Source organism: Aythya ferina (genome assembly GCF_964211825.1).
Source record: "Aythya ferina genome assembly, chromosome: 1".
NCBI classification, from domain to species: domain Eukaryota; kingdom Metazoa; phylum Chordata; class Aves; order Anseriformes; family Anatidae; genus Aythya; species Aythya ferina.
In genome coordinates, this window is record NC_140296.1 from 72985709 (window position 1) to 73003128 (window position 17420).

Sequence of the window (17420 nt, forward strand, 5' to 3'; positions counted from 1 at the left end):
ACACAAAAATCTTACAATCAAGAAATGAATGTGACTGTTATGTGTCAAATTATTCTAGATATATGCTTTTAACAAGCTATTGAAAAACATTTTAAGGATGAAAGGACTTTAAAAAATATTTATAAGTGGATAACTATCACTATAGGAACAGCAAAGCCTATGTTATATATTACCTCTATCATTCTGCAGTCTTGCTTTACAACATATTATTCAAAGTTTATTTTATATTGTTTATTACTATGGCCAATTCATGTTGGTTTTAAGAGATGTATGGAAGCATTATTCACTATTATTAATCAGAAGATGTAATTCCTGCACAAGGCTCTCACTCATAGACTTTCAATGTTTTGAAGCAAGCTCCTGACATTTGGACATACCTCTTCTGTTGCATATGTCGCATTCAGAAGTTCTTGAAAATTTCTAAATCTTTAGGGGGTACTGGAGGCATTTTATTCCAGTCATCTTCAGGATAAGCTTCAAAATTGGAAGTATCTCCATCATTAGACACTTTCGGCACTATAGGAGGCTAGTCAGAAAAAGCACAAAAAAAATAGTACAGTTTCTCAGTCAGCCACTCTCCATTATATTAAAGCATACGTTCTGTAAAGAACTAAGAAAAAGAACAGGTGGTGGTGCTGGTAGGGGTGGTGTACATATTGATAGAAGTTCTTCTCTTTCACCAACATTGATTGTTGTGAAAGAAAAAAGCTTACAGCAACACAGACAGGTTCCAAAGCTTTATCTGCAGTTAAATACTGTGGTTAAAGGACACTTATAATGCAGATACCTATTTATTTAGCACTCAAGCTCTAGCTGCTTTGCAAATGGAAATTAACTACTTCAAAATATTATTGCAATTAAGGTTCCAGGCACATTCTTTTACAGAGTAATCTGCCACTCTCCTTCCTCACTCCTTACCTCTTTGGTCAGTTAGCAGGAATCACCATCACCATCAGATAATATAATCACCATAATCACCATCAGATCCCTCTCAACTAAAGAAGAGTCATGATAGCAGTGAGGGTAATTGCAAGAAAAAGTCTCTTCTCTTCATTGCTTTCAAATAGGTTGATTGCTTTGAAAGAGGCTGAAATGACTCGTGCTTGCCTCACACTACCTACTGTGCTTTATCCTAGCCTAGCAGTAAATTGAAGTACGTGAAGAAAGTGCTGCACTGTAAGTAACCGTTATTTCATAAGGATGTCTGTAAAAGCATCTTAATTCAAATGGATCTTTTTAAGAAAAACGAAAGTGTCAAGGGATGTGTTTCTATCTCTTTCTTCAGAGGATCCTTTGGATTTCTAGTATTGCTCACTTCAGCTTCAGCTGTAGTATTGCCCACCAGCTTCACTCTACCTGTAGTGTCTTGCCTTCTGTCTAGCATCAAGACTACTCTGACTCTCTGGCCACAGGAAGGAGATAAACCACCTCTCCAGGACACTTAATCAATCAGAGGATTTACTGTAGGGTAAAACAAAACAAAACAAAACACTTTTCTTCTTTCAAGTGACCTTCAGCTTTCTATCCCCTTCTCAGTGATATGAAGAACTTAAATATCATCATAAACCAAACAAACCACTTTAGGTTGAGAAAACCTTAAGGACAACCACCAAACTGGCCAAAGAGAGTTACATGACAGGAAGAACTACAAAATGAAGCAAAACAATACTCTCCATTTTCTCAAAAACCTGTCTTCCACCATTTCTGAAATCTAATCTGATTTTTTTGGGCTTCTTAGTTTGAAACAATGCCATTAGCAGGTTTCCAAATGGAAAGAAAGGGTCCTTACAGACAGCAATGACCAAGCTTCAACCAAAAGCAAAGCCTTGTTTTGGCAATATGGCAGTCACAACATACTGCACAGATACTTAAAATGGGCAGAATCTGCTCTATTCTAGAAGCTCAGCTTCTACTCATTGTGACTAAGCAGAGTACCAGAGAGCCGGTATTGAACAAGGCGTACTCAAGACAGTGCTCCAGATCCTAATCCTTCATAACTTCATAAATCCTTCATAACTTCATAAATCCTTCATAACTTCTTTCCAGTCAGCATGGGTTTATGAAAGGCAGGTCCTGCTTGACGAACGTGATCTCCTTCTATGACAAAGTGACGCGTTGGGTGGACGAGGGAAAGGCTGTGGATGCGGTCTACCTTGACTTCAGCAAGGCTTTTGACACCATCTCCCACAGCATTCTCCTCAAGAAACTGGCTGCTCTTGGCTTGGACTGGCACACGCTTCGTTGGGTTAGAAACTAGCTGGATTGCAATTGTGGATTGCCCGTGAGCAATTGGCTAACGGACAGGGCCCAAAGGGTTATGGTAAATGGAGCTGCGTCAGGCTGGCGGGCGGTCACCAGTGGGGTCCCTCAAGGCTCCATTTTAGGGCCGGTACTTTTCAATATTTTTATAAACGATCTGGATGTAGGAATAGAGGGTATTTTGAGCAAGTTTGCTGATGACACCAAACTTGGAGGAGTTGTGGACTCAAATGAGGGCGTAAAGGCCTTGCAGAGGGATCTGGACAGGTTGGAGAGCTGGGCGATCACCAACCGCATGAAGTTCAATAAGAGCAAGTGCCGGGTCCTGCACCTGGGACGGGGAAACCCTGGCTGCATGTACAGACTGGGCGATGAGACGCTGGAGAGCAGCCTAGAAGAGAGGGATCTGGGGGTCGTGGTAGACAGCAAGTTGAATATGAGCCAGCAGTGTGCCCTGGCAGCCAGGAGGGCCAATCGTATCCTGGGGTGCATCAAGCACGGCATCGCTAGTAGGTCAAGGGAGGTGATTGTCCCGCTCTACTCTGCGCTGGTGCGGCCTCACCTCGAGTACTGTGTGCAGTTCTGGGCACCACAGTATAAAAAGGACATGAAACTGTTGGAAAGTGTCCAGAGGAGGGCTACGAAGATGGTGAAAGGCCTTGAGGGGAAGACGTACGAGGAACGGCTGAGGTCACTGGGCCTGTTCAGCCTGGAGAAGAGGAGGCTGAGGGGGGACCTCATCACAGTCTACAACTTCCTCGTAAGGGGTTGTCAAGAGGCAGGAGACCTTTTCTCCATTAACACTAGTGACAGGACCCATGGGAACGGGGTTAAGCTGAGGCAGGGGAAATTTAGGCTGGACGTCAGGAGGGGGTTCTTCACAGAGAGGGTGGTTGCACACTGGAACAGGCTCCCCAGGGAAGTGGTCACTGCACCGAGCCTGTCTGAATTTAAGAAGAGATTGGACTGTGAACTTAGGCACATGGTCTGAACTTTTGGGTAGACCTGTGCGGTGTCAAGAGTTGGACTTGATGATCCTTAAGGGTCCCTTCCAACTCAGGATATTCTATGATTCTATGGATAGCCAGGCCCAAAGAGTCGTGGTGAATGGAGTCAAGTCCAGTTGGAGGCCAGTCACTAGTGGCGTCCCCCAGGGCTCGGTGCTGCGGCCGGTCCTCTTTAATATCTTCATCAATGATCTGGACGAGGGCATCGAGTGCACCCTCAGTAAGTCCGCAGATGACACCAAGTTAGGTGCGTGTGTCGATCTGCTTGAGGGTAGGAAAGCTCTGCAGGAGGATCTGGATAGGCTGCACCGATGGGCTGAGGTCAACTGTATGAAGTTCAACAAGGCCAAGTGCCGGGTCCTGCACCTGGGGCGCAATAATCCCAAGCAGAGCTACAGGCTGGGAGAGGAATGGTTGGAGAGCTGCCAGGCAGAGAAGGACCTGGGAGTGATGGTGGATAGTCGGCTGAATATGAGCCGGCAGTGTGCTCAGTTGGCCAAGAAGGCCAATGGCATCCTGGCTTGTATCAGAAACAGTGTGACCAGCAGGGCTAGGGAGGTGATCGTTCCCCTGTACTCAGCTCTGGTGAGGCCGCACCTCGAGTACTGTGTTCAGTTTTGGGCCCCTCGCTACAAGAAGGACATCGAGGTGCTTGAGTGGGTCCAGAGAAGGGCGACGAAGCTGGTGAGGGCCCTGGAAAACAAGTCCTATGAGGAGCGGCTGAGGGAGCGGGGCTTGTTCAGCCTGGAGAAGAGGAGGCTCAGGGGCGACCTTATCGCTCTCTATAGGTACCTCAAGGGAGGCTGTAGTGAGGTGGGGGTTGGTCTGTTCTCCCACGTGCCTGGTGACAGGACGAGGGGGAATGGGCTTAAGTTGAGCCAGGGGAGTTTTAGGTTAGATGTTAGGAAGAACTTCTTTACTGAAAGGGTTGTCAGGCATTGGAACAGGCTGCCCAGGGAAGTGGTGGAGTCACCATCCCTGGAAGTCTTCAAAAGACGTTTAGATGTAGAGCTTAGGGATATGGTTTAGTGGGGACTGTTAGCGTTAGGTCAGAGGTTGGACTCGATGATCTTGAGGTCTCTTCCAACCTAGAAATTCTGTGATTCTGTGATTCTGTAACCACAATCCTCCAGCATACCCAAACATTTTTAATAGGTGCAACTGCAAAAACAACTTGAAAATGTATTTTCAAAAGTTCCTACGCTGGGGCAACTACCCAAATTGACAGAAGACTTCAGAAATGCTGTTTCTAAATGTTGAGGGAAGATGTAGCCTGGTCTAAATCCACTTCAATCTGATCGTGCTTTCCAAAAAGCCAAAGAACCTCAAGGCCTGTAGAGAATGGATCTTCAAGAAAACTCAGAGATACCTGCTTCACCACAGAAGATGCGTGATATTCCTGCCTCCCTGTAAGCATACTGACAAGAAAACAAGTTCTGTGAAGTGATACAGAAAAAGACAAATTAAGACTGACAGAATTATTTTCTCTCCTCTCTCCTAGCCTTTAATGTTATTTGCCTAATACTGATATTTGAGATCTTAACAGGACTGTGAATCAATGTTTCATCTGTACAATAGGTCAATTCAGGCTTTTTAGAAAGAAAATGGAGCACTGTATCCATTATTTCATATTTTACATCTTTTCATCAGTATGTAATAGACTAAGATTTTGAAAACTGATTCTGCCTCTAACAATAACAAAGTAAATTTCTGAGCCAATTTATGTCTTTGATCTGAAGTATAATTCAACAGCATCTCAACTTCTAACAGTTTAATTCAATCATCACTAAGAATAAGAAACACCATTTTGAATTCATAATCCAAATGCTACAGTGACTTTTTTAAAATAAAAATTTTACACAACGGGTGTTTGGATCCAAGACTAACAGTCTGTTTTTTAATACTATTTGTTTGCTACCTATTTAGTAATAGAGTAGATTGTTGTAAACTTCAGGGTTGAAATACTTATAAGCATATGATCTCACGATTTGTGTTCCTTGCACTTTTTCGTGACCAGAATTTACAGTAAATAATTTGAAAATTGTGTCTTAATTACAATGCCACTAGGTAAAACATTAACTGGATATAGCAATTCCAACATAAAAAAGAAAAATCAGCTACAGTGTTACTTTAGGATGTTGTCTACAAGAATACATCAAGAACATTTTCACCTCTCAACTACTGTCCACAAACACAATTTAAGATAGATACCCAGAAATTCATTCTAAGAAATTAATGCAAAGAAAAGTAAAACCAAACATGTAATCAGTACTGGACTGACTGTATATGGCAACCTATATTACTGAAAATCACTGCTATAAGAAACCGTACTAGTCAGAAATTTGAGGAAGGAAAGAAGGAAGGCAGTTTTACTTCCAAAGGTCTTTAAAAAGCATTTTTACAGTGTTGATAGCTTTTGCAAACATCTGCCCTCATATAACACTAGAATTCAGTGCTGTTAAAAAGTACGTTAGAATTACATTCATAAATCCTTCTCTCTCACCTTCTCTCTTCATCCTATTCCCATATGCTTTACATTTTATTAAAGCATTTACCTGAGTTGAACTTGGCAGAAAAAAATAAAACTCAGTAAAATATTTCCACATATATACATTGAAGAAACAACAACAACCACCCTTCATCCCTACAACAGTAATTACATACAAAACCCTACAACTGAAAATTAAAACTCATTGTATGTAATGCTAATCAACTTACTTGAGCAGAACAAACTAGGGTTTTTCTACCTTGCTATCTGTAAGAGTATCAGACAAATTGCAAATAGACAATCAAATAATTTAATTCTGTAGTGTAAAAGAACAAAAACGCATATAATTATTGATACAGGCATATACTGCTCACACACACACGAACACACACAGCATCAAGTCCTTAACAGAATAATTTAAACGAACAATTTCTGGTTATCATGCCCTGTGCAGCATTTTGCAGAACGTACCTTTAGTCTCCTTTGAGGTACAGCATCCCAGTCTATAGACCTGAACCATCGATGTCTCTTCACATCATCTGCTCCATTCTTTAAGAAAAAAACAAACATCCCAACCATTTAATAAGATATATGTATGCCAAGACACACATTTCATCCTAAGAACAGTGGCATCAAAACAGGCTAACGGTTCATTTAACCTTATCTCTTTTTTATCAGGTGATAATCAATAAAAAGATTCTACAGGATAAATTTATAGTGTTACTTCCCTAACAGATCCTAAGTTCCAGCAATATAGTCTTTTTTTTTTTTTCTTTCAGCATTTTTCTGACACAAGGGTGATGAAGATTAGCCTTTAAATACCTACAAAACTATTCACTGCAGTTCTATTTACTTGTTTTCTCCTGAGTTTTAGAGAATGCCTTTTATTCAGACACATTTTCTAGAGTAAGAATTAATTTTTACATTAATCAAGAAAATAACTGTGGGTTGATGGTGTGTAAAGTAAACGTAAAGACCAGGAAATACTTCTATCAAATATTACTGATGTTTAGTGTTGAAAACAAGAGGTTCTAAATACTGCTGTAAAAGAACACATATAAAGCCATTTGTTTTCATTTTAGATAAACAGTTAAAGGCCTTATTGTCTTGTAACGATTACTTTCTCTTTGCTGACTTGATTTTGTACAAAAAGAGCAAAAATGTCATTTATTTTTCAAGATAAAACATCGTTCAAGCACATGCTCATTCTCAAAGATCTAAGCACTAGGGAAAAACAGCAGGTTCTCCATCTCAGGCCTAGTCACAGTTTTATCACACAGCACTCAAGCTACCACCACATCCAGCCCCATGGAACAAAAAATATTGTACTTTTTCTTGTTGTTGATTATTTTTCTTTTGTTTTTCAGTTTTACTTTGGTTGGTACCCATGCACCTATCCAAAAAGGCAATAAGGAGAGTAATTTCTCTCTCATCAAATGTTTCAACAGAAAATGCCCAACCAGATATAATTTTTTCTAAACCAACTTTGGTTACAGAAAAGGATCAGGCTTAATAGTGGCCCACTGCCACCCAGCCCCAAAACCCCACTTCTAATTAAAAGAAATTTTGATTTTGACATTTTAGCCATTTATAGTAAACAAGCTAAAAATACCTTAAATAACCACAGACTAAAAACACAAAAGCCATCAACCACATTCCTCCGCCCCCTCCCCCCCCCCGAACGTTTGATTAAACCAAGGTTTGCTTTTGTGTTTGTTTTCCTTTGAAACTATCAAAAGATAAGAATTTTCATCAGCCAATAACTTCCTAAATTTTGAACTTGTGAGGGTCTGATGTTAATCTTCGTCCTCCCAACAGAAAAATACTGCAAAAAGTTTAAGTTTGGAAAGGTAAGGAAAGTACTTATTTTCCAGCTTTTCCTATTAGTTTAAGTTTGTGCTGTAAAAAAGGTTCTGAAAAGGAACTTTGGACAGTGGGTTCTAGGGTCTGCACTTGCATGTTCAAGGAACCTGGGTGACTGCATCTTTTACCTCTTCAGTTATGTGCAACATAAATCATGCTTTGCAGTAAAAATCAAACTTCTGACCAATCCTGGCCAGAGGAATGGAAATTTTAGCTGTCTCTAAACAACTAGAAGTTTACAAAAGCCAATTTAGGTATCCATAACATTGTGACCACAGCAACCAACAAATACAGGACTAATGTATACTGCTAGAAGGGTGTATTAACCTACAGTAAGTTTTGAGGTGCTTTGTCTAGTCTGTTAATGTACCCAAGGTAGTTCACACACAGGTAATTTCTCACATCACAACCAACCATCACTTCCACATAGCCGCAAAATCAAGTAAACTCTTTGTCTTCATTAAAAGTAGTATTACAACAGGTCACCTAACAGAATTCACAGGATTGCTTTCTGTGTCACCTTGGCATATCACAGGTAGAGATGTACTTCTGAGGTACATTGGGATGCTACCTGAGACCTGTGGGCATAGCTTTGCCTTTTAAGCGATTTCCTCCAGAAGTCAAATCGTAACAGGAAGAGTTATTATATAAGAGTTATTATAACTATACATCATGGTGCAGAAACAATTTCTATAATCTTAAAATAATCAAGCCTCTAATTTGTTTAGTGTTCCTTCTGGGATTAAACAACTTCAAAGAAAGAATGAAGTTATCTGGCTCTCCGGGGGACAAACAGGACATAGCACCGTGCTTCTAGTCTAACACAAGTCTTCAAATGTACAAAAACAAATAGAGTTGGTTGGGGGGAAGGGGGGTATAGGCAGAGAAGACTATCACGAAAAACAGAATTAATCCAACATTATGAGTACAGATTCCAGAAGTGCAGAGTTAACGTTTGCATTTAGGATTGCAAAAATGAAGTCATGTATGGGAAAATGTATCTCAACTTCATGCTTATAAAAACTAAAGCTATTCTAAATCTTTCCTATAGAATTCTTTCAACCTTGTGTATTACATCTAACATTTTATGCTTACCTTCATATTTCCTAACCGTCTTGTCCTGTCAACCACAAGCAGCTTCTTAATAAGGTCTCTGTAGTAAAGAAAACATGTCCTCTGTTAAACAAAAGTAATATGTATTTGAATGCCATATGGATGTTACATAACATAAGCATGCTTCACTTTGGCTAGTTAATACCGTGTATAATTTATGCATTCATTTCTTTTGTATTTCAGAACAGTTAAGAGTCAATCATAAAAAGGAGTGAAGTGTTCTAAAAGGAATTTGCAACATTATCTCAAGCTTTTTTTCAAAAAAAAAAAAAAAAAAAAAAAAAAAAAACATTTTCCTATTTCTTCTTTCCCAAGTAGTACCATATCTTTCTTTGTATTTTCGTATTTTGCTGGGCATTGCAAATCTCAATCTATTTGACAGACACAACTCTAATACATACATGCATTTATATATATATATAATATATATATATATAAAATTATAATTATATATAATATATATATATATAATTATAATTATATATATAATATATATATATATAAAATAGATAAAGTCACACCCTCAACTTTATACATTCAAATCTAAATTCTGCAGCAGTTAAATATTTAGAGAAAACATGGAAGAGCTGGGCATCTGTCTCAAATTAGTAAGATCATAAGTTTTCATTTCACTGAAAATAAGAATCTTCCTCTGAGCTTCTAGGTCACTGAACAATTCTACATAAACCTATGTCAACCTTTTAAAAGATGAAAGTAAGTTTAGAAACACAAAGATTTCCATTTTAAGAGCAAAGTACTTTAAGCACCGAGTAACTCCAACACAAATCAAAATGAGCATCACAATTTTCTGAGTGAGCTTGATTACTTATGAGTTGGGAGAAAATGCATTTTTGTATTTCTCAGATATTTATTTTCTATATCAATCATCATTTTGCTATGTATTTTAGCACAGTATCATTCTGGTTTCTTAAACTACCAATGAGATAAAAAAAAAGTAACTGCTACTATTGTTTCTACAGCTTCAAATAGACCTGAAAGATGAAATACTGCACGACATGCTGCAGATCTAGAAAGTATGTACAATTTGGGTTTTTAACTCTGCAGAAGGTTAAATATGCATATTTGCAGGAAAAAAAAAAAAAAAAAGGCAAGCATTAATGGCACACCTCTCCCTCTCCACCCTTGGTTATAATACCTACTATCCCCAAACAAAAACAGTATTACGTCTTGTATCCTAGAAATCGCTCAAGTTGTATGCATGACGAACATATGAGCTCACAGAAAACGTGTTGAACTGTTTCAAAAGCTGTTGTATTTGGCAGCGATATAGTTCTAAAACTCAACTAGAGAATTATTCAATTGACAGATACAAGGAGAATACAGAAATCAAGGCAGAAAGCATTTTTTAAACCTTCACCATCATTTCAGACAATCATTGTTTGGATTAGGTTAAATCATGTGACTGACTTCTTTAATATTAACCTTCTGGGAAATACCTCCTTCTAGTTCTTCATTAAGAATACTATTTCTTATGGGAAAGGCTATAAAAATGGCTATAAACAGTCTTTTCAACTGAAGTAGGACTGAAAACGAATCCAGAAACCCCAAACTAGATTCACAGCCTATATGGCCAAAGCTTAATCATGGAGCTTTTCCAGCATAACTAGAAAACATTCAATGGATCTTTCTTGGCTTACTTCAGATATTCATCTTGGAAAAGCAAAGCTAAACTCAGTGATGTGTGTCGTCACTAAAGATAAACACATCTGCTGCATTCAATAAAACAAATATCCATTAACTTGAACAAAGAGATAGTTGAGTGCTTCTTTAATTTGTAGTTTCCCCAGAACAATTTTGAAACTGTTACATTAGAATCAGCTGAATAAATATGTTGCTGTATATTTGTGGGGAATGATTCTACATCAAGGCCCTTCCAGGCTAGCAATCATTAAACTGCTGTAGCACTGACGTTTCATTTGGTATTTTTAACATCTGTCTTTGCAAAGAGAAGCTTACAAAAGCAGAAAAGAAAAATATAAAGAAATATTCATAAACTCACTAGTGGACAAAGAATTAGGTGGAGCATAATTAATACTTAAGCTTTATCGGAACTGATGTAATGCAAAACTCTGCTGATGCTAATTTCAGAATTTCTAGTTCATTAATTTATCATCATCTTCATAACAGAAACTGCTCTCAGCAGAGATCTGCACTAGTGGCCCAGTGTGTTAAGGACTTATATATGGGGCAAAGGACTTACATAAAACATCTGATCAAATAGCAGGAAGGTTAGCAAAAGAGACACAGTAGAAAGCAATTTGAAAAGAGACTAGCTCAGGCCAGAAGAAACAGCAGATCTTACAACACTTCAAGAGACAGGGATCACACAGCAAGAGGGAAAGCAGAAGTGGTACAAATTTGAAATGTAAAATATGCACATGGAGGGGCAATGGGGAAGAAAAGGGAGATAGAAAAATGTTAACAAGTAAATTTCTGTAGTACATTGAGGTAGGGAAGTTTCCCAGGGTTCAGCAACAAGACAGATAGTTTTGCTGCCTAAAAGCAGAGAGTTTAAGTTCAATTGTTATAAACACTGTATAGCATTAATACTTTGAACATAGCATGGATGTGACAGATGGGACACAAGACAGTCCTCATACTTGCTGAGATACCAACTGTTAGAAAGAAGAGAATGAAAGGAAAAGGGTTGTAAGGTAAAAAGTAGACTGCCTTATTAGGAGAAAATAATCTTAGCAAGTACTTTAAGCTAATGATGCAAAGATGTTAGACGAGTTCTGCATATTGTGATTTAAAAGTTCTTTTAAATCACAAAAATGGTTGAAGAACGGTTGCTGGAACAAGAGAGATAAATTGTGCTCACAACTCACAGCAGGAAAGCAGGTGAAGCCAATGGATGAGATCACCCAAAACTGAAGCGTTAAAAGAAGAAAGTCCAAGCCAGAATCCCATGAGACCCCTTAAAAGGCAGGAGTGTAATGGGAATGAACTGCCAAGCACAAGTTGAAAGAACATCTGGATAAGAAAAACTAGCAAAGAGGTATATCAACAATTACGTTGATTAATGTATCCTACAATTCATCGATGGTCGTGTCTAGTCTGAAGAGCAAAGCCTGAATATACATGCCTACTATCATAACTAGGAATTTTCACGGCATCAAGGTGTCCTCTGGATAGTAGAGCTAAGTATTGGTCTGTGAATGCTGAGTCCAGGCAGAAACTAACAACATCTCTACTTTTAAATGCTTTCACAAACTGATAGTGATAAGACCCTAATTTGAGCTATTCACCTTCTGGTCAAGCTCTTACACTTATTAAAGACTGACACAGTATGACTGGAGATGCAGTCTTTTTCCTAAGTCAGACTGAGTTATGAAGACCAGACAAGACTATCCTTATTGGAAAATATCCTTATTGATAGAGATAGTAAGAAAAAACTCTTTTAAGAACAGACACGAATGACAGATGCTAATCAGCATAATCTGATGCAAATAGGCTTGATTCAGTGACCCTGATTATTCAGTGGAGGCTTAAATAATCTTCCCCAGACTGTTAGTTTTGCAAGAGAATTCCTGAAAGTTCAGAGGATATAGGACAGATTTAATTAGATTTGCCATACAACATTTTATGAATCAACCTATTAAGCAAACACCATCTCTACAGGCCACTTCAAAAAGATTAAGCTGGGTATGTAAGAACAACTTCCAGCCTTCACTCATTTGAGTCATCTCTGCTTCTGAGTAGAAACTTCATGAAGTGCTTCACTGAGCTTCATTGCCTCTAATATATACTAGCGATTACTTCTATTATGGAACCTTCAATTAGGGAATTTTTAAATAGGGGAAAAAAGCATTTTATCTGCAACATACCTGTAATGATTGAAAAATATTGTGTGTCTGTTTTTTATTCATTTTTAAAACTTCATATCAAACCGAGGTCCTTCTATTGGAAGAGCAGTTTTACACTTGAAATTTAGAAGTATCAAAGACTTCAAATAGTTGCGTCAGAAGTTATTTAACTGGTACTTATACGTACAAAGGAACAGTTTAGTGTCCTCCTCCTGCCCATTTAGTTTTTATTCATGCTAAATTACCTTCTCTTTTTTTCCTCCCACACATAAACCTAGCATCAAAGAGCTTTATGCAAGGTGGAAAAGTATTTAATATTCAAACAGAAAAGTATGAGACAGGTACAACCAGCGTGAATTATATCTCCAGCCTGAAATCTATCAGACATAATTTTACTTCAACTGCAAAAGCAGAAGTGATCTAAAACATTTTTTAACATGGTGTTCCAGAAAATCAGAATCTGGTATCTGATCTATGAAGATCCTTTAGAAATAACGCTCAGGAAGTATTCAAAGCATAAAAGACAGTGTTGAGAGTCTCAGACTTACTTTACATATAAATCCAAATGCCTCGGGAAATCTATTTTGCCAGCAAGAATCTTCTGATATATACCAAACGGATTATCATCAAAAAATGGAGGAAACCTATTTTAATACAACAAATTTTTAGAAGTTAGAAAAAGAATTTGCAAGAATCCTACAAACGTTATGATGTTATAGTAATTTTCCTCAGAAATAATTGATTACATAGTTTTTCTTTCGTAAGGCTTCAATCATATACTAACTTGACAAATTATCAAACCATACTGAGGCTGCTATAACAAAATATAAAACATTTTTGCACATGTTCAAAATATAAGAATGAATAATTACAAGAGAGCTATTTGTTACATTAATAACTTTAAAAAAATGAAAGAAACTTTTAGTGTTTAATTAAAAAACATGTCTGCGTTTACCTATAAAATTCAAGGCTATACTTTCCAAAACAGCATCATTTTTTTTTATTTTATTTTTTTTTAATATCTTGTACTGTAACCACAGACACACCCTTATTAACTAGCCTCCATCCAAAGTGTCAAAGGCCCCACATGTGAATGGACTGTCCAATGCACTTATTTATTGTACTTTTTTAATTCAAGTACAGGTTTTGTTAGAGAAGGTTTAAAGGAGACAAACTGTCCAGAACCTGAAAGTCTATCAAAGTGTAGCTGTTTTTTTTGTGTTGGGCCAGATAAAATACTTATTTCACAAGCTCTCCAGAATGATTCTCACATCAAGATGCAATTAGAATTCTACACTTCTTGTTTTCTGAAGAGTTCTCCGTAAAGTTACGAGGTAACAAATACACTGCTTCTTGTCTCACACCTGCAGTAAGAATTGAGATAAATTTCTGATTCCTGCAAGAGTCTCGGAGTGTACATCAGTACATGCTCAGCTTAGACCAAGTGCCAAGAGGTTTTCAGAATTACCATTTTAGAAGTTACCATAGAAAATATTTGAGGGGAATGGAATAACTAACCTATCTCAGTCCCACCTTGACTTCCATGACATGACCAAAGTATCCCTTGTATGCTTCTGTCTCAAAACCTTTACGAACTAGAAAATGGGATTTAAAATATTATCTATATTAATTAGGCCTAAACACTACTATTGTCCAGCACTTAAAATGCTAGGGAGATGTGAAAACAGTTTATAAATACTTTCTAAGACAACTAAACTGTGTGCACATGCACAAGTACAGTGCTTTAGAATCACTGGTAGCACAAACAAGGGTGAACACATTTCTTAATTTCATATTCTTTCCTTGATTTTATGTTGCTCGAAGTAGCTTATTCCTCAACAAGTACTATACTTTATTCCTACCATGTAAATGTTTTCAGAAGTACCAAGTGCTTCTTTGTTTAGCTGATGGTCAAGTGGATTAGCATTTCCTTTTATATACTCAGTCATAGAGAAAAGGTCATACTTCAAAGCACAGAAAATCTTAACTAACAAATTATCTGGTTAAGAAAAGGCTGAATAAGTTGTGTTTTGTTTTTTATTGCTCAGAAAACTGAATTTCATTAAGAAAAACTGAATAGTCTCAGCTGGAAGGAAACTGGATAATATAAGAGTCTCAGGAAAAATGTGTTTATAAATTCTTGCTTTGACAGAACAGAACAAGGAAAACATGATAGCTTTTTAAAATGGGTAAAATTTTTGCACACCAGAGACTATCATGTGAAATTTCTTTGTTAGTCATGCAACATCTATGGTCTTCACATTCTCCAAAGCACTGAAAAATAGTAGACTCAATTTCCAATTTTGTATCTGGTATTGCATATTAGCAAATCTAATTGCATAAGTCAATTAGAATAAGATCTTGTAACTACATAGCATGAAGGTGACAGTTTCAGTAAGAAGACTGATGTGAAATGCAGATTTATTTTCCTCCTATCTCCAAATGTATTATATACTATTGATACGTATAATCAAGAAGAATAAGGAACTTAAATATGCTTTTATATATTTGTATATATTAAAATTTGCTCATTGAAAATCATAAATTATTATGTAATTAATTCTTTAAAGAAAGCAAATCACACTTAAATATGCAAAAATTTAATGTCAATACTGCTTAAAGTGTATTTGACCTGTATGCAAAATGATGTTAGCTTAGTAAGATTAGGTGGTTTTCAAACTCAAAAACCAACGAACTTGACTTTGATAATACGTGCAAATGATCTATCTGCAACACATTGCACAGATTTCTGACAAAACAGTGCACATATTGTGCTAGAAGCTACCCTATAAATCAACAAAAAAAAGCTTGATTTTCAGACTGTCTTCACACCACAAGGCAAATACAAACAGCTGCCTTTTTTCCACCAACTAAAAAGAAGCTAAGAATTCTCTGTATATGGGACAACAGCTGCAAACCATTCCTTTTGCTAACTGATGCATAACAATGACATTGACATTGGTATCAAAGTTAATAGATACTTTTAGCACTGAAGAAGAGATGCTGCAAAGCCTCAAGGGAAAACCATACAGGTCTGAGACTATGAAACTATAGGCACAAATCATTATCTACCCACAAACAATAGACCAAAATATCTCATACATAAAACTACGGAAGCAAAATCAAAACAAAGTCCTCACTAAATAAGAAAATTCAGTTAGCTATGTTTCTGGTAACAGTACAATCAGAATCCAACACATTTAGCATGTTAACATGTACATTTTAATCTACGGCAGATTGTAACAGAACAAGATCAATCAAGATATATAGATTTTTCAAGGCTTTCTATTGACAGTTTGTTTATTTTGTTTAGATTAACTCAATAAAGGACTGATGTTATTATCTGTTTTGGAAAGATTTCTTCTCACCCTCATTTTTCCCTGTTCTTTCCCCTTCCCATATTTGCTATGTTAAACCTAAATGAGAGCTTGCCCTAAATGTAGAATGTGCAGAACTTGAATTCCATGGGTCTCTAGGGATTAAGTTAGAGAAATATTACACTGCAGAACAGGAAAGTGTGGTTTTATTTTGTTTGTTTATTTTTGAAGAGACTATTTCCTTACACACATATCTCCCTATTCTTTTCAATTGCTTTTGGGGTTCAGAGAGTAACTTAAGGAAATAACTACCAAATGTTTTAAGTTATTTATTTGCAGTCAGTAACTTAGTCTTGAAGTCAGGTTTTATTCACCTTCAAATAATTTTCCTGTTGTTGAGGTTTAACCTGGCAGGCAGCTAAGTGCCACACAGTCATATGCTCACTCCTCCTGCTCCCACCCAGTGGAATGGGGGAGAGAATCGAGGAAATAAAACAAATTCATAGCTTGAGAAGAGCTTAATAAGACAGAAGTGGAAAGGAAAAGAGTAATTATGGTAAAGGAATACACAGAACAAGTGACGCACCACTGCAATTGCTCGCCACCCACTGCCTGATGCCCAGGCAGTCCCTGAGAAGTTGCCACCCCCAGCCAACTCCCCCCAGTTTTATTGTCCAGCATGATGCCATATTGTATAGGACACCCCTCTGGCCAGAATGGGTCAGCTGTCCCAGTTGTGTCCCCTCCCAGCTCCTGGTGCACCCCAGTCTCCTCACTGGCAGGGCTCCATGTGAAGCTGAAAAGTCCTTGGCTCTGTGTAAGCACTGCTCTGCAACAACTACATTGGTGTATTATCAGCATTATTGTCATCCTAAATCCTAAAAATCATCCTAAAAATGCAGTACTGTACCAGCTACTAGGAAGAAAATTGACTCTATCCCAGATGAAACCAAGATACCCATTTCTTAAATCTTTCCTTAGTTTGAAGGGATTTAAAAAAAAAAAAAAAAAAAAAAAAAAAAACAACAGAATAAAAGCCATAAAGAAACACTTATGACTGTTTTTGCATTAAAAGTCTTGATAGTAAATACCAAGCCACATATTGAGTTGTTAAGGAAAAGTGCTTTAAAACATTGCTGCTGACAACAGCCGTGAAAAGCTTGTAAAATGCTAAAAGAAAAACCCTTGTATGATACCCTGCCCTCTTAAAGAAAAGATGGGTAATACAGTCTCTGCTCCTCTCAGCCTCAGTCCGTGAAACACCAATATCTTAAGAACAACCAGATTTCGACAGAGACTCCACCCAACACACCTTTATTAAAGCAGAAATACTGTAGTGGTATGCAGGCCATTACAAAACTACTTGCAGCAGACAGCTGCTCTGTCAATCAGCCAATATAAGATCTCAGTTGTCTTTCAGAAATGTATAATTTACCTCTATCAGTTTAGAATCTCAATAGCCAAAGTGTTCGCATTAAGTTGGGGGAACTGAGATCTCATCACACCATATCAGGACACAGAAGATCCTACACTTGGAAATGACTGC

The 17420-nt window shown here is 37.4% G+C and overlaps 1 protein-coding gene across 2 annotated transcripts in view; it reads right to left on the reverse strand.

Moving 5' to 3' along the window:
* Positions 1 to 377: 377 nt before the first annotated feature.
* The window catches only part of PRKX (protein kinase cAMP-dependent X-linked catalytic subunit), a 59119-nt gene continuing 42076 nt past the window's right edge, over positions 378 to 17420 (reverse strand). The window contains exons 5-8 of one of the 2 annotated variants that reach the window (XM_084505926.1): positions 13106 to 13201; positions 8713 to 8770; positions 6226 to 6303; positions 378 to 526 (exon numbers count right to left, since the gene is read on the reverse strand). In XM_084505926.1, the coding sequence (XP_084362052.1) occupies positions 401 to 526; positions 6226 to 6303; positions 8713 to 8770; positions 13106 to 13201 (358 nt within the window). In that variant the 3' untranslated portion in view covers positions 378 to 400. The remainder of the gene's footprint in view (positions 527 to 6225; positions 6304 to 8712; positions 8771 to 13105; positions 13202 to 17420) is intronic. The other variant, XM_084505927.1, reaches the window with a different exon arrangement.